Raw genomic sequence first — 18059 nt, forward strand, 5'->3', positions numbered from 1 at the left:
TAAGACCTGTCATCACTGGCACCAGAACGGAGGCTCTGCAAAACTCCTGAGTTGGGAGACAAGGTGTGAGCAGGGGTTTGGGCCAGTCTTTTGGGGGAGGAAGCCCACTATGCTGGGAGTGAGGCAAGCATGACTGGGTGGTCCAGGGCTGGTTCCACTGGATTGTGGGGTAGGTGGGGCTTGGTGTAAGTAAGTTAGGTAGTGAGTATTGGCATTGCTCTGATTCTTACATGTGGCTCTGTATTTATGTTGAGGGGCAAGGGAGGGATGAGATACCAGCAGTTCCTTTGTTTCTGGAGGGGTCTCTCCGCTGACACTGTCTCTCTGGGATGCACTCTAAGATGAGTGGATAACACCTCACTGTGTGCCCCAGGTACTCTTGTGATTGCTGTTTCCATGCTGTATGTCCACGGATTGTTTGCCTGCCTTCTCTCCAACAGCAGAGCAATGCCCTCTGGTTCTATCCCAGCCAAGCCTGATGACCTTTAAAACTCCATGCTGGTTGCAAGAACTCATGAAATTTGGCCCCTCTTGCTTTCCAAGCCAACTGCTAGCTACGGGATTCATTTGCCCTGTGTACTCATCAGTTTCTCACCCTTCTCTGTGCCCATGGCTCCCTCCCTACTACAGCAGCCACTATCTGTTTGTTTCAAACCATGTCTTTGTACTTACTACCTTCTTTGATGTGGCCTCTTCTCTACCTTTAGTTGTTGTTTGTTCTCCCAGTCTTCAGATCAATTTCTGAGGTATTTAGGATCATTTGATAGTTATCTAGTTGTATTTACGGGATGAAGTGAGCCTAGGGTCTTCCTACTCTTCTGCCATCTTCTCCACTCCATATTTTTTTCTTCCAAGATTTTATTTATTTATTATTTTTAAAGATTTGTTTATTTATTCATGAGAGACACAGAGAGAGGCAGAGACACAGGCAGAGGGAGAAGCAGGGACCTCGGTGTGGGACTCGATCCTGGATCCTGGGATCACGCCATGAGCTGAAGGCAGATGCTCAACCGCTGAGCCACGCAGGCATCCCCCAAGGTTTTATTTAAGTTCAAGTTAGCTAGCATATATTGTAGTATAAGATTCAGGAGTAGAATTTAGTGATTCATCACTTACATATAATACTCAGTGCTCATCACAAGTGCCCTCTTTAATGCCCATCACCCATTTAGTGATTATTATGATGAAATCATATGGTATTTGTCTTTCTCTGACTTTTTCCACTTAATACACCCTAGCTACATCCATGTTGTTACAAATGGCAAGATTTCATTCTTTTTGATGGCTAACATTTCATTGTATATGGACATATTCTTTGCCCATTCATCAATTGGTGGACATTTGGGCTCTTTTCAAAATTTGACTATTGTGGATAATGCTGCTATAAACACTAGGGTGCATGTGCCCCTTCAAATCTATATTTTTGTATCCTTTGGATAGATACCTAGTACTGCAATTGCTAGGTCAAAAGATAGCTCTATTTTTAACTTTTGAGGAGCCTCCATACTGTTTTCCAGAGTGGCTGCACCAGTTTGCATTCCGACCAACAGTATAAGACAGTTCCCCTTTCTCCAGTTCCTTGCAAACATCTGTTGTTTCCTGTGTTGTTAATTTTAGCCATTGTGACAGGTGTGAGGTGATGAGTGATATTAGGCATCTTTTCATGCATCTGTTAGCCCTTTTTGTGTCTTCTTTGGAAAAATGTCTATTCATGTCTTCTGCCCATTTTTTAAACTGGATTATTTGCTTTCTGTGTTGAGTTTGATAACTTCTTTATAGATTTTGGGTTCTAACCTTTTATAAGAAATGACAAATTGCCAGTATCTTTTCCCATTCCATAGGTTGCTTTTTAGTTTTGTGATTGTTTCCTTCTGTGTGCAGATCTTTTTACCTTGATGAAATCCCAATAGTTCATTTTTGCTTTGTTTCCTTTATATTTAAAGATGTGTCTAGAAAGAAGTTGCTGTGGCTGAGGTCAAAGAGGATGCTGCCGGTGTTCTCCTCTAGGATTTTGATGGATTCCTGTCTCACATTTAGGTCTTTCATCCATTTTCAAGTTATTTTTGTGTATGGCATAAGAAAGTAGTCCAGTTACATTTTTCTGTATGTTGCTGTCCAATTTTCCCAATACCATTTGTTGTAGAACCCTTTTTCATTGGATATTCTTTCCTGTTTTGTTGAAGATTAGTTGACCATATAGTTATGGGTCCATTTCTGAGTTCTCTATTCTGTTCCATTGATTTATGTGTCCATTTTTGTGTCAGTACAATATTGTCTTGATGACTACAGATTTGTAATACAGCTTGGAGTTCAGAATTGTGATGCCTCCAGCTTTGGTTTTCTTTTTCAACATTACTTAGCTATTTAGAGTCTTCTGTGGCTCCATACAATTTTTAGAATTGTTTGTTCTAGCTCTGTGAAAAATGCTGGCATTATTTTGATAGGGATTGCACTGAATGTATAAATTGTTTTATACAATATTTGTTCTTCTAATCCATGAGTATGGGATGTTTTTCTGTTTCTTTGTTTCTTCTTTAACTTAATTCATAAGTGTTCTATAGTTTTCAGAGTACAGATCTTTTATTTCCGTTAGGTTTATTACTAGGCATCTTATGGTTTTGGTGGTAAATGGGATGGATTCCTTGATTTCTCTTTTTGCTGCTTTGTTATTGTATTGGTGTAAAGAAATGCAACAGATTTCTGTACATTGATTTTATATTTATATTTTGCTGAATTCATGTATCAGTTCTAGTAATCTTTTGTGGAGTCTTGTAGGTTTTCTACATAGAGTATCATGTTGTCTGTGAAGAGTAAAAGTTTGCTTTTCTTTCCTGCTGATTTGGATGCATTTCTTTTTGCTATTTGATTGCTAAGGCTAGGACTTCCAGCAGGATGTTGAACAACGGTGGTGAGAATGGCCATCTCTGTCTTGTTCCTGACCTTAGGAGAAAAGCTCAGTTTTCCCCCATTGAGGATGATATTCGCTCTGAGTCTTTCATATATGGCCATATTATGTTGAGGTATGTTCCTTCTATCCCTACTGTCTTGAGGGTTTTTATCAAGAAAGGATGCTGTATTTTGTCAAATGCTTTTTCTGCATCTGAGAGAATCATATGATTCTTATCCTTTCTTTTATTAATGTGGTGTAGCATGTTGATTGATTTTCAGATATTGAACCACCCCTGTAGTCCAAGAATAAATCCCATTTGATTGTGGTGAATAATCCTTTTAATGTACTGTCAGATTTGATTAGCTAGTATCTTGTTGAGAATTTCTGCATCGATGTTCATCAGGGATACTAGTCTGTAATTCCTCTTTTTTGTGGGGTCTTTGGCTGGTTTTGGAATCAAGATAATGCTGGCCTTATGGAATGAGTTTGGAGGTTTTCCTTCCATTTCTATTTTTTAGAACAGTTTCAGAAGAATAGGTATTGATTCTTTTTCAAAAAAAGATTTATTTATTTGACAGAGAGAGAGAGCAAGAGAGAGCACACGCGTGTGCACACAATCAGGGAGAGCAGCAAGCACAGGGAGAGGGAAAGGGAGAAGCAGACACTCCACTGAGAAGGGAGCCGACCATGGGGTTCCATCCCAAGAGCCCAAGATCATGACCTCAGCCGAAGGCAGACACTTAGCCAACTGAGCCACCCAGGTGCCCCTTACTAATTCTTCTTTAAGTGGCAGAATTCCCCTGGGAAGCCATCTGGCCCTGGACTTTTTTGTTGGGTGATTTTTGGCTACGGATTCAATTTCTTTTCTGGAAATGGGTCTGTTGAAATTTTCTATTTCTTTCTGTTTCAGTCCCAATATTTTTGTGCCAGTTGATGCCTGACTTGTGACCCAGTATGTGATCTGTTCTGGGGAATGTTTCAAGGGCGCTTGAAAAGAATGTGTATTTTGCCAAATGAAATGCTCTGAATATATCTGTAAAGTCCATCTGATCCAGTGTGTCATTCAAAGACATTGTTTTCTTGCTGATCTTCTGCTTAGATGATCTGTCCATTGCTGTGAGTGGGTTGTTAAAGTCTCCTACTATTATTGTATTATCAATGAGTTTAAGTTTGTTATTATTGGATTTATATATTTGGCTGCTCCCAAGCTAGGGACCTAAATATTTGCAATTGTTAGATCTCCTTGTTGGATAGATATCTTTATTATGGTATAGTGCCCTTTTTCATCTCTTATAACAGTCTTTGGTTTAAAATCTAGTTTGTCTGATACAAGTATGGCTACTACAGGTTTCTTCTGATGTCCATTTGCATGATAAATGGTTCTCCATGCCCTCAATTTCAATCTGGAGGTATCTTTGGGTCTAAAATGAGTCTCTTGTAATCAGCATATCAATGGGTCTTGTTTCTTTATCCACTCTGATACCTTTTGTGTCTTTTGATTGGAGCATTTAGTCCACTTACATTCAGAGTAATTACTGATAGATATGAATTTAGTGTCATTGTATTACCTGAAGGAAAGCCTGGTCCTGTTTCCACCAGAACTGAAGCTGACTCTTTGGAGCACTCTGTGATCAGTAGACTTCGTACATGCAAGGTGACTGCTGGTCTTCTGGGGGAGCTGTTTGGTGTACTGGCTCACAGTCAGACCTGTCCTAGTAAAGATGCCCCTGCAGGGTACAGTGGAGCAGGGTTTGGTGGATTTAGTCTCTAGCCTCTACTGAGGGCACTGTGTTGCTCACTGAAGACCAACTATGCTGGGGGTGAAGGGGGTGGTGGTGGAAAATGGTCTCACCTTGCCCTCTCAGCCAAGGAGAGGAACTCGTGGCTGCCATTGCTCAGGAAGCCCTCACAGAAAAGGGAACAATCTCCCCTCCTGTGACCCAGGCCTCATTTGGATCCCTGCCCTTGATTTGTCTGTGATGGGGCATTGACATGCCTGGTGCCAATATTCTCCCATGTTTTATCTCTGGTGAATGGATAGGATTCAAAATTCCAAATCTTAAAGGACCCCTGGCAAAGGTGCAAATGCACTCCCCTTCACAGGAGGAGAGCCTCCCAGTGCTGCATCCAGTGCCACTGTCCCAGAAAAGCAGTTGCACAGCCACGCAGGTGCCTGGAGTCTATGGTGAAGTACAGCAAAAAGCTGTGACCAGGTTATCTGTCCTCAGCATGTGTCTCTGTCCTCTGCTGTTGAATGGCCTTAAATGGATCCCTTGTCCTTGGAGAGGCAATATACCCCTTACAAAAGTTCTCCAGGAAGGGGAACATTCTCTCCCAGTGCAACCCAGTGGATCCCTATACAGTGCAATCTACTGTCTGCTCCTTGGCCTCTGTTCTTCCTCTATCCAGGAACACTGCTGCCTGACAGATTTGACTCCAGCAAATGACTCATGCTTTCTAATTTGGAAAGTTATTAATCATTGATTCAATTTAATAGATATAGGCCTACTCAGATTGTCTGTTCATGTAGCTTTTGTAACAAAAATCTTAAAGTTTAAAAACTGTTCTTTTCCAAATTAATCTATACATTCAATAAATACCAAGCAAAATTCCAATAGTATTTTTAAAAGGAATGGATGAGATGACTCAAAAGTTCATCTGAAAGAGAAAAAGGTCAAGAATAACATAAAAAATTATAAGGGAAAACAAAAGATAAGTGAGGAGGTGAAAAGGGTTCCTGGATCCAATTTCATTGCATCTGCTGAAGGCTTCCTCATACCAACAAGCAACTCCCAGACACCAGTGTCAGAGAATTCAACTCAACTCTGACACTATCTACCTGGAGATAGAATCAGATTCCACAGGTAAAGAGCTCAGTTCCAAAAACTTCTAAATCCTCTCTAGGTGTGCCACTCTCCCAGCACTTCTGAGTTCACCAACCCAGAAGCTCTCCAAATCTTGTCCTTTGGGTTTTTATGAAGGTTTCATTACATTGTTACAATTAATTAAATCATTGGTCATTGGTGGTTGAAGTCAATCTCTAGGCCCTCTCCACTCTCTGGAGGTTGAAGGATGGGACTGAAAGTTCCAATCCTCTAATCACATGGCTGGCTTCACTGGCAAACAGCTCCATCCTTAGGTGTTTTCTAAATGCAACCTCATTAACATAACAAAGAACATCTTTAAAGTCTCATCACTTAAGGAGTTTCAAGGGTTTTCAGAGCTGTGAGCCAAGAACCAAGGATGAAGACCAAATATACATGAGAAATACATATATATATTGTCATCTGAATAATCAAATATATATATATATTTCTTAAAAATCACAATATCATAGGAAGCTTTGCCCTACTAAATATAAACTGCAGAGCTTCAGTAATTAAAATATACAGAAAATAGGTCCAATTTAAATGAAAACTTAGTTTATGACAGTTTTTCATATAATTGAGTCGATAATTTGACAGCATTTAATGAGCTAACCATTTAAGAAGAGTTTTTCCTTTCAGCAAAATTCTAGAAAATCGGAACGTTAGACTATGAAATTTGGCACAAATCTAAAAAGTTTGATAATACCCCGGTTGGCTACAGTACAAGAAAACAGGTATTCTTATATACAGTTTGTATAAGAATATATGTTATAATCTTTTGGAAGTATAATCTGGTGGCTATGTATCAATCAGTGATCTTAACTGCAAGTATGAAACAAAACAAATCCCCCTCAAAACCCCTCTAATTTAACCACAAAAGGAACTTATTAAAGGTTAATGAGTAGCTTCTAGAATCTAGACAAGTGCCTGAAAATTAAACTTGGAATCTATACAGTCTGAATCTGGTGCTGCAAACCATGTTGCACAACTGAATGCCCCATTATCACAGTCACTGTGTGCAAACACCCCAGCCTATATGGCCAGCAGCACCAGTGTTGTACTCTGCCACCAGAACTGTTATAATTGCTAAATGTCATTGCTGATGCCATCTCACCAAAATGGAGTCCACTGACTCTGCTTCTTCCCATCATCAGCTTCCTATTTAAAGTTTAGAGTAAGTATATCTGACTGGTATCTGAGACTGAAGCCTGAGAAGGTATCTGGCATATCAGCTTATTTGGGAAGAAACAGATGGTATCTCCAAAGATGGGAGTTCCGCAAACACAGTTCTGGGGTTCTGATACTAGGATCCCACAGAGAATGCACTATGTCCACAAAATGGCATATATTAAAATTATAAATACACATTATTCTTTAACTCCAAAATTCCACCATAAGAAATTTGTCCTACAAGCATGTTCTTATGACCATGCAAGAGAGCTCATCACACCATAGTGTGTAATAGCAAAAAAACCTAAAATCTGTAAGGGGCTGATCCAATAATTATGGTATTTTTTAGAATATCAGAATAACATGCAGTTGATAAAATATTTGTTGAATGTATGCTATGTATCAGGAATCATGTTATGTACTAGGAGTACCATTGTAAGCAAAATGAGCAATACTCTGAATGAGGTACTAATATTTTTTTTTAAGATTTTATTTATTTATTTGAGAGAATGTGAGCACAAGTGGTGGGGGGGGCGGGCAGAGGGAGAACGATAAGCAGACAACCCACTGAGCAGGGAGCCTGATGCAGGGCTGGCTCCCAGGACCCTGAGATCATGATCTGTGTTGAAGACAGCCACTTAATCAACTGAGCCACCCAGGTGCATCCTCCCTCCCCACTTTAAAAAAGATTTTATTTATTTGAAAGAGAGAGAGAGCACAAGTGCAGAGAAGGGCAGAGGGAGAGGGTTAAGAAGACTTCCTGCTTACCCCCAATGTGGGGCTTGATCCCAGGCACCATTATTTATTTCTTGGCTCTCCCATTATAGAAGGGAGACATTACTGTAACAAAACTTACCAGGAGTAAAAGATTCCTTAGAAAACCAGTAGTACAAATTTTGTTTCTCCTTGAATAAATAGTTACTGAGCACTGCTTCTGTTTAAGGCATTAAGCTAGTTGATGGGGATATGGCTATGTCCAACAGTGAACTTATATTTGGGGGAAGGGATTGAGAAAGAGAAGATGATTTTTAAAAATATCTTAAAGTCTATGACAGAGTTTAAAAAATAATTTTTTGGGATGCCTGGGTGGCTCAGCAGTTGAGTGTCTGCCTTTGGCTCAGGGCATGATCCTGGAGTCCCAGGATCAAGTCCCACATTGGGCTCCCTACATGGAGCCTGCTTCTCTCTTTGCCTGTCTCTTGCCTCTCTTTCTGTGTCTCTCATGGATAAATAAATAAAATCTTTAAAAAAATTTATTTTATTTAAAAGGCCCCAATGGGTCTATTCTTACAAATGATACACTGAAAAAAACAGAATTATATTTTGCAACTTGCTTTATTCAACTTATCCATTTATATCTAGTATCTCCAGAGGAGGTGCCCTTGGAAACCTGGTAAGAGGTTTGCAAGTTTACCCCAGGATTTTCAAGATTGGGACTAGTAGTGGTAAACCTGTTTTATCAGTTAGCACCTGCTTAGAAGCTAGATTCTTCATCTATCAAATTGGGAAAGTAACAGTACTAACCTTACAGGGCTACAGTGAAATTACATGAATTAATGTAGGCAAAGTACTTGATTAGCATACTGCTTGGCATTAATGCTAGCTACTTTTACTATGTGAGGCTCACCATGATTAACATGCTCAATCCTATGTGGTAACCAGTCATTCAAAATCAGAACACTAGTTCCAGGATAAGAAAGGCACAGGATTCAAAGACAGTTTTATTGATTGCAAAAAAGTAAACCTCATAAAATGAAATTTAAACCATGTTTCTAATTAGGAAGATAGTATTATAAAGATATTAATTCTTTTAAAATTAACTTATAAATCTAGTGTAGTGGTTCTGTACCAGTGGCAATTTTGCCCTTCAGGAGACATTTGGCAGTGTCTGAAGACATTTTTCATTGTTACAAGTCAGGGGAGAGGAAGAGTGCTGCTACTGGCTGGCATCTAGTGGGCAAAGACCAAAGATGCAACTAAACATTCCATAGTACACAGGACAGCCTCCTACAACAAAGAATTGTCTGATCCAAAGAAATCCTGATTTAATGATATCCTTGACAAAATTATTCTAAAATTCTTTTGGAGGATTAAATGGGTACAATCACCAAGAAATTTTTTTTGGGGGGGAAAATAAGGAGATGTAATTGCTCTATTAGATACCCCCCCAAAAAAATACTATCAAACCACAGAAATAGAACAGTAGAATTCTGTCATTGAGAATAGACAAATCAATGAAACACAAAAAGAAAATCCAGAAACAGATATAAGTGTGTAAAATAACTTGGTGTTAAAAATGTGTTTCGGGGGATCCCTGGGTGGCGCAGCGGTTTGGTGCCTGCCTTTGGCCCAGGGCGCAATCCTGGAGACCCGGGATCGAATCCCACATCGGGCTCCCGGTGCATGCAGCCTGCTTCTCCCTCTGCCTGTGTCTCTGCCTCTCTCTCTCTCTCTCTCTGTGACTATCATAAATAAATAAAAATTTTAAAAAATGTGTTTCAGGGCTCAATCAGTTAAGCATCTGTCTTTGGCTCAGGTCATGATCCCAGAGTTCTGGAATCAAGCCACACATTGGGCTCCCAGCTCAGTGGGAGTCTGCTTCTCCCTCTGCCCCTCACCCCATTCGTGCTCTCTCTCAAATAAATACAATCTTAAAAAAAAATGTGTTTCAAGGGGCAGCTGGGTGGTGCAGTCGGTTGAGTGGCAACTCTTGGTTATCAACTCAGGTCGTGATCTCAGGGTCTTGGGATGGAGCCTTGCATCAGGCTCACATTCAGCATGGAGTCTGCTTCAGGATTCTCTCTCTACACCTATCCATTACCCCCTACTCACTTGTACTCTCTCTCTAAAATAAATAAATAAATCTTTAAAAAAAATGTGTTTGAGATAAGTGAAGAAAAAGATAACTATCTGAGAAATTATTCCCAGACAACTGATCAACATCATATATTATAAACTCTAACATCTAGAATGTTTTTCCCATACATATGGAATCAGAATGCATCTAGTTGTTGGTCTCACATTTCATGTATTAGTTTCTTTTTTTCCTGAAAAGCTATTTGTAAGTTGACAGCAAATATTACAATTTGGTACTATCTTAGAAATTTGGCAATACAGTATATGGAAAATGGTGAGCATACTTCATGTCATATAAAACATTTCAGATGAATTAAAGACCTAAATGTTAAAAATGAGATAGTAAAAGACCAATAAAAAGGAAATAAATAGAAAGTAATCTCAGGAAGAAAAGATCTATCTAAACATTAAACAAATAAAAAATCCCATAAAGATAAAAGATGCATAAATACATATATAAAAGTGTAAAGACACCACCCACAAACTATAGATTTCTAAATTTAGTATATTCTCAATTTTAAAAGTAGAAATTGTTTGGAAGTTGACCAAATGATTTTAAAGTTATGACAGAATAAATGCACAAAACTAGTAAAAAAAATTCTTAAAAGATCAATGAAGAGTTTTTTCTGCTTATTATGATTATTTATTTTTATTTTTAAAGTAGGCTTCCAGGGCAGCCCCAGTGGCTCAGCGGTTTGGCGCCACCTGCAGCCCGGGGTGTGATCCTGGAGACCTGGGATCAAGTCCCACGTTGGGCTCCCTGCATGGAGCCTGCTTCTCCCTCTGCCTGTGTCTCTGCCTCTCTCTCTCTCTCTCTCTCTCTCTCTCTGTCTCTCATGAATAAATGAATAAAATATTTAAAAAAAAAATAAAGTAGGCTCCAGGCCCAACATGGGGCTTGAACTCACAATCCTGAGACCAAGAGTCACGGTCTCTACTGACAAAGACAGCCAGGCTCTTCTTCTGTGCCCCTCTTCTGCTTATATTAAAATAGCATGTACCAAGGCCAGAATAGAAGGTCCAAAAATAAACATAAAAATATATAAAAGTTTACCATTTGATAAATGTAGTATTTCTTTAATCCACTGGGTAGAAACGGTAGATAATTCAATAAACAATTTTGGGACAACGAGCTAACCAACCGGAAGTAAAAATATTACTGTTTTAACCCTTTTTTGAAACTAATTTCAGGTGGATTAATAAATTAAATGTAAAAAATATTTTTACAATCTTTTTTTCTTATTTTTATAATTTTAAGAGGAAAGCCTTTCTAAGGAAAAGAGTGATAGGACTGACAACATAAGAATTTAAAACTTCTGTAGAGAACCAAAATAAGTCAAAAGTTTGGGGGGGAATGTAATATGTATGACACAGGGGGCTGTATTAGTTTCCTAGCACAAATTACTGCAAACTGGCTTAAAACAACAGAAGTTTTTCCTCCCACAGTTCTGGAGGCTTAAAAGTCAAAATCAAGCTTTCTGCAGTGCCATGCTTCCTTGAAGTCTCTAGGGAAGAATCTGTTCCAAGCCTTTCTCTTAGCTTCTGGCATCACCAGAAATCCTTGGCATTCTTCGATTTGCAGCTGCAACTCCCATCTTTGCTTCCATTGTCACATGGTGTTCTTCCTCTGTCTCCATGTCTTCTTATACGGGCACCAGTCACATTGGATTAAGGGCCCACCCTACTCTGCATGACCTCATCTTGAATTATAACATCTGCAATGACCTCATTTCCAAATAAGATCACATTTCTGTAGTGGTGGTTAGGACTTCAACATATCTTTTTGGAGGACCCAATTCAACCCATAAAAAGTCTTTAATATGTAAGGTAAATTTACAAAAACACCCCAATAGGAGAACAGGTAATTCTCACATGTACACACACAATCTCTTTTTCTCCCTCTCTCTCTATATATCCAATATATTTACTGGTGATAGAAATGTCCAGGTCTACTACATGCTGAGCATGCTCTGACCTCTGACTTCACTAGTTGTTCCTCCTTCCCTTGCCTTCACCTGAGGTAGTTAGTCACTGTGGTGTGCCCTACCATTAGGTCCAGGATGCTCTTCCTCTTGTAGATTCTTAGCCTAGATGATGTCATTCAGATAAATGATTTTACTACAATCTATGTGCTAATGACACCAAATTTGTGTCCCTAGTCAGAACTTCTCCCCTGGCCTCCAAACTCAGTACAAACAATATACCTTGCATCTCCAGTTGGCTGTTCTATAAGCATCTTAACTTACAACACTTTCAAAACAGAACTCTTGTATCTTTCTTCCAATCTTGTTCCTCCTCCAAGTCTTCATTTCAATGAAGGACACCAACATGCATCGTGGCTCAGGCCAAACCAGGACATCATTCTTGATTACTCCCTTTCCCTCATTGTCCCCATCCAAGTTCCTAAGACTTGTTGATTTTACTTCCTAAATATCTACCAAATCCTTCCAGTATCCCTGCCCACTCTATTCGAACCTACAATTATTTTTGGTCTGGATTACTGCAGCAATCTTTTTTTTTAAAGATTTTATTTATTTATTCATAGACACAGAGAGAGAGAGGCAGAGACACAGGCAGAGGGAGAAGAAGGCTCCATGCAGGGAGCCCGATGTGGGACTTGATCCCGACTCTCCAGGATCACACCCCAGGCTGCAGGCGGCGCCAAACTGCTGCGCCACCAGGGCTGCCCACTGCAGCAATCTTAAAAAAAATGATTTAATTCCACTTTGGTCCTCTTAAAAAAAAAAGGTGACTATACTTCTGGTTTGTTTGGGACAGTTCCAATTTTTACCTGTTGCTTGACATCCCCTCTAGTGAGCAACCCCTTTCATTTGCAAAAGGATTCCCATTTGTATACTAAAGTATAGGGTTGCCTTACCTTTCATTTTTTTTTTTAATTTTTATTTATTTATGATAGTCACAGAGAGAGAGAGAGGCACAGAGACACAGGCAGAGGGAGAAGCAGGCTCCATGCACCGGGAGCCCGATGTGGGATTCGATCCCGGGTCTCCAGGATCGCGCCCTGGGCCAAAGGCAGGCGCCAAACCGCTGCGCCACCCAGGGATCCCTTGCCTTACCTTTCAATCCTATCTTTTCACAGTAGCTAAAGTTACCTTTTAAAAAATGTATATCACATTTTATCATTCCCCTGCCTGAAACTTTTCAAAGATTTCTTATTACATAAGGATAAAATTTGAACTTCTTATTGTGGTCTATAAAATCCTATATGACCTAGCCTATCTACTTCTCATCTCTTAGGACTCTTGTTCACTCATTACAAGCTAAGGGGGCTGTAATTAGCTTTTCCATTCCTCTATTTAGTCATGCCATTTCTACTTCCAAGTCTTTGCTTTCGTTGCTCCCTTTGCTGCTACCTTATTTCCTTAAATCGCATAACAAATCTAGTCTGTCATTTGTTCTCAGGTCAAATATTAACTCCTCAGAGAAAGGCCTTCTTTGAAAACACAATCTAATGTTCCCAATTCCATCCAAGTTACTATTACATTGTCCACTTATTTATTAGTTGTCTATTGCTCATAATTCCCCACTAGAATGTAGGTCCATTGTTACCTTATTTACTTCTGGTCCCCAGGGTCAGAGTATGTGCTTAAAAGTATCTACTGAAAGAATGACTCACAACCAAAGCAAAAATTAAAACTATGACACCTCACAGAATTTGGCTATCATATTAGCAAATATTAAAAAAACAAAAATGTCTATTTTTTTCTAACGCTCTGTATATTGTCTGACATTATATTTATGTGATTGTTTATTGTTTGTCTCCTCCTAAAATAGAAACTCCACAAGGGCAGGGACTTGGTTTTATTCACAGCTGTATTCTCAGTGCCTACAAATGCCTGGCATATAGTAAGTTCAGTAAATCTTTACCAAATAAATTGATAATATCTGGGGGTGACTAGGTAGTAGAGAAAAGGATATGGTGAGAATTGGTGCACAATTTCTGTAGGAAACTTGGTAATATATATCAAAAGGTCTCAAAGAGGGCATATCTTTTGACTTCAACTCTTATTTTTAAGAGGAACTTATCCTAAACAAGCAAATGAACAAGGATAAACAATTACTATTTTTTTTAAAGATTTTATTTACTGCACAGCTCCGGTGGTGCTGCGGTATAGTGCCGCCTGCAGCCCAGGGTGTGATCCTGGGGACCCGGGATTGAGTCCCATGTCGGTTGGGCTCCCTGCATGAAGCCTGCTTCTCCCTCTGTCTGTGTCTCTGCCTCTCTCTCTCTGTGTCACTCATGAATAAGTAAATAAAATCTTTTTTTACTTATTCATGAGAGACACACACATACACAGAGAGGCACAGACATAGGCAGAGGGAGAAGCAGGCTCCATGCAGGGAGCCCAATGTGGGACTTGATCCTGAGACTCTAGGATCATGCCCTGGACCTGGCGCTAAACCGCTGAGCCATCCAGGCTGCCCTAAATAAATAAAATCTTTTTTTAAAAAGTTGCTCTTCATTAAAAAAATATATTGGGGAGGCATGTACTTATTGGTGCAGCAAGAGATAAAAAGTGCATCAAAAGGCAAACTAAAAACCCCACATGCTTAGCCTTGATGGTTCAGTCAGTTAGGCATCTGACCCTTGGTTTCAGCTCAGGTCCTGAGATAGAGCTCCACCCACGTCCAGCTCCTAGCATAATATGGAGTCTGCTTGGGATTCTCTCCCTCTCCCTCTGCCCCTTCTCCTGCTTGCATTAGCACTCTGTTGCTCTTGTTCACTCTCTCTAAAAATGAATAAATTAAATCTTAAAAAAGGGACACCTGGGTGGCTCAGCAGTTGAGCCACTGCCTTCGGCTCAGGGCATGATCCTGGGGTTCAGGATCAAGTCCCACATCAGGTTCCTTGCAGGGAGCCTGCTTCCTCTCTGTTTATGTCTCTGCCCCTCTCTCTCTCTGTCTCTCATGAACAAATAAATAAAATCTTAAGAAAAACCCCACATGTATAGTGAAATTTCATTTTTGCAAAAACATGTATGGGGAAGACACACAGGTATGTATGAATACACAATGGCATTTACAGATAAAACTTTGGACAGACATACTTCAAAATGTCAACATTGGTTTCTAAACTTTTCTCCTACATATATTTCTAAACTTTTTATAATTAGGTCAACAAAAATTATCTGAACACGTTTAGCTTTTATATGTGGGAAACAAAAAGAAATTAAGTATTATGTAAAACAGAGAAACATTTTAGAAACTGAATGAAGACTAGAACCCAAGTTAAGGACTAGGGGTTCAGAAATGTTAACTACAGCATTGGAGATAGTTTTCTGATTTCCTGAATTTAAGCAAGTTGTTTTTCTTCAGTCAATATTTGTAAAAAAGAAAAATAAATAAAACTTGTTTCTTTTATTTCTTTGCCTGCCGAGCTTGAGAAGGTCAAAGCTTGGTTGAGAAATAGCACAAAGTGTATCAAAAGCTATCACTGATGCTAGGCATTTTCCTTGCATTCCCTCATTAAAAAACTTCTAATAGTCCTGCCAGGTATCAACATTTTCAAGTGCAAAAGCTGAGAAAGGAGCCCAAGCTCTCACGGCTGCTATGTGTGAGACCTGGATTTGAACAGAGGTCTCTGTTGACCTCAGGGTCTTTTTTTTTTTTTTTTTTTTTAATGAGTATACTTTTTATTGCATTCTTAACGTATCACAAATAAGTCTGAAAAATCATCTGGCATCTTGCTGTTTCTGTTGCTGGACAACTCAGATCTTATTCATCAGCCTGCTGAACTGTTCCTTTTTCAGAAACATAGATACCATCCAAAAACTTTCTGATATCCTTGTCTTTAACAGTTGTCGCTTGCTGAATCAAAGCAGTGGAGTTCGAAACAAGTTCAATGTCATTTCCTTCAAGAATTAACTCTTCTTTTTGGGCTTGAGATACAGAACAAGCAACACCTGGCCTCATCTGAACCCTGTGAATGTATTTTTTCACCTAAGAAATTTCGGATTTCAACAAGAGAACCATTCTCCTGAATAACAACATTGATGAGGAAGTGAGTATACACTGGCCTCATCTTGTAACAGAAGCCCAGCGTAGCCCTTGATCATGTTCTGTACGTGACCACAGAACGTGCGAACGGTAGCCAAACTGAATGCAGCATCCCTTCTACTGCAAGCCTGCTCCTACTCTTGTACTCACTCTCACTTACCAAACATCCGCTTGAACTGTTCTCTCTCCTCTTCCTTCAACCATTTTTTCATCCAATAAACATTAATTGTGGATCTATTGTGTTCTACACACTGCCATTCACTTACCAAGTTGGCTCACTTCTACTTTGAAAATCTCTTGTCTGTCCATCTCATTTAAATTCTTAATTGAGATTTCCTGAGAATCCTTCAAGCTTGAACCATGGCCACTTAGGACTCTAAGTTAATTGGCTTTGCATGGCATTCATTTTGTAATGAGCACCTACCATTTAGCATTATACCTGGGACACAGAAGGGGCTCCCTGTGGAGACTTAGGGATTGCAAGCTGGCTGAGATCAAAGGAGCAGAAACCAGGAGATATGCATATGAATAAAGGTGTCTTCCTTAAACTCTTGGTTACAGATCTATACAAATAAGAGCAGCATAAGAATTCTTTTATTTTGGGGAGGAGGCTGGGAACACTGCTGTAAGTCTGATGTTGAGTCTTGTGGTAGAGAAAAAGCCTGTCCACCTCCCACCCCTTGAGTACTCAATACTCACTTGTTGAATGTATCACCTTCCGTGAGAGGGACCACCACGGATGTTGTGTTCTCCTTTGTATCCCCCGGGGCCTAGTCCATCTAGCACACATTAGGGGTTCAGTAAATATCTGTGGAGGATTCTAGAAAGGCAGGGGCCATAGATATTTCATTCACCATCTCAGGAAAAAGGACAAAGGCTAAGGGGCTTGAGGGAAAAGGAAACAGAGCAAGAGGTTTCCCTCCCTATTCCTCTAGAGCTTGGTAAACGTTTGCTGAGCGAAATAAATCGCCCTCCTGCACAACTCCAAAATCGGGCCCCTCGTTCGGCTGCCAGGCCCTGGAGCTCCGCCACCATCTGGCTCAGGCTCAGGCCCGCGCTTCCCTCTCTCCCAGCGCAGGCTCCTGTTACCTCCCTGCACACATCTGTACCCACCACAGGCCACACAATTACACGCTCCCGCGTCCCGGCCTCGAGATCCGGGCCAGCCCCCAGGACCGCGACGCCCCCGCCCCCCGCCCCCCGCCGGGGTCCCGCGGAGCCCGCGGCCCGGCCGGAGACCCCTGCCCGCAGCCGGCGCCCGCACCCCCCGCCGCAGGCGCGTCGGACGCCGTCCATGTGCTCAGCCCCCGTCGCCAGCCCCGGCCCGCTGCGGCCAGAGCCGGGAGCCCGGGAGGCCCGGGAGGCCCGGGAGGCCCGGCGGCCGCGGCCCGGGCCCGACGCGCTCCTCTGGCGGGAGAGGCCGGCGGGCGGCGAGGCGGGAAGCGGCTGCAGCTGGGAGGCGCCGACGGGCGGGGGGCGGGGGCGCGCGGGACAGCGGGCCAAGCCGGGGGGCGGGGAGGGCGAGGCGAAGATGCGCGGCCCGAGGGGGGCGACGCTCCGGCCGCGGCGCGGCTTCGCTAGAGGCGGCTCGCTCACTCACCACGGTCCGGCGGGGCAGAGCGCCGGGGGTCCGCGACAGGGCCCGGCGGAGCCTCCGCGCCCTGCCCGAGCGGGCCCCCCCGGAGCTCTCGGAGCCGCTGTCGTCCGAGATCACGATGAAGTCCTCCATGGCTGCGGGCCCCGGCCAGGGCAGCGCGCGGGCGCCCGGCGACCCAGGCGGCAGCGGCGGCGGCGGCGGCGGCGGCGGCGGCGACTTCGGTTCCTGCTGCTGAGGCGGCGGCAGTGGCGGCGGTGGCGGCAACCGGAGCCATCACCCCGCCGGCCCCGCCCCTTCCCGCCCCGAGCCCCGCCCCCGGCGGCCGGCCCCGCCCCTCCCCTCCCGAGCCTGCCCCCCGGCGGAGGGCGGCAGGCGGCGGGCGGCGGGTGCTGTGCGGGGCGGGGGCGCTAGTCCTCCCTTCCTGGGGAGGGAGGAAAAGAGAGCGAGTGAAGCAAGCCGCAGCCGGTTTGGGCCGGTGTTGCGGTGGTGCGTGCGTGACGCTGAGGCTGCGACGGCTTCCTCACCTGCTTCCAACTGACCAAGTGTGAAGCGAGGTGTGAACAGGCCTCTGACCGAGCCCGCGTCCACTGACTGCGCCGGGGAGCGGCCTGGAGGGGAGGGGCCTGCCCTCCGGAGGACCCTGTGGAGGAGCCCGCGCTGG

General features: G+C 42.4%; 1 protein-coding gene across 1 annotated transcript in view; it reads right to left on the reverse strand.

Annotated features, from left to right (window-relative positions):
• SIMC1 (SUMO interacting motifs containing 1) overlaps window positions 1-17607 on the reverse strand; it is a 77249-nt gene extending 59642 nt beyond the window's left edge. The window contains exon 1 of the mRNA XM_038534700.1: window positions 17402-17607. Coding sequence (XP_038390628.1) covers window positions 17402-17530 — 129 coding nt within the window. The 5' untranslated portion in view covers window positions 17531-17607. The remainder of the gene's footprint in view (window positions 1-17401) is intronic.
• Between the last annotated feature and the right edge of the window lie 452 nt (window positions 17608-18059).

The sequence above is a fragment of the Canis lupus genome, chromosome 4, assembly GCF_011100685.1.
Source record: "Canis lupus familiaris isolate Mischka breed German Shepherd chromosome 4, alternate assembly UU_Cfam_GSD_1.0, whole genome shotgun sequence".
Lineage (NCBI taxonomy): Eukaryota > Metazoa > Chordata > Mammalia > Carnivora > Canidae > Canis > Canis lupus.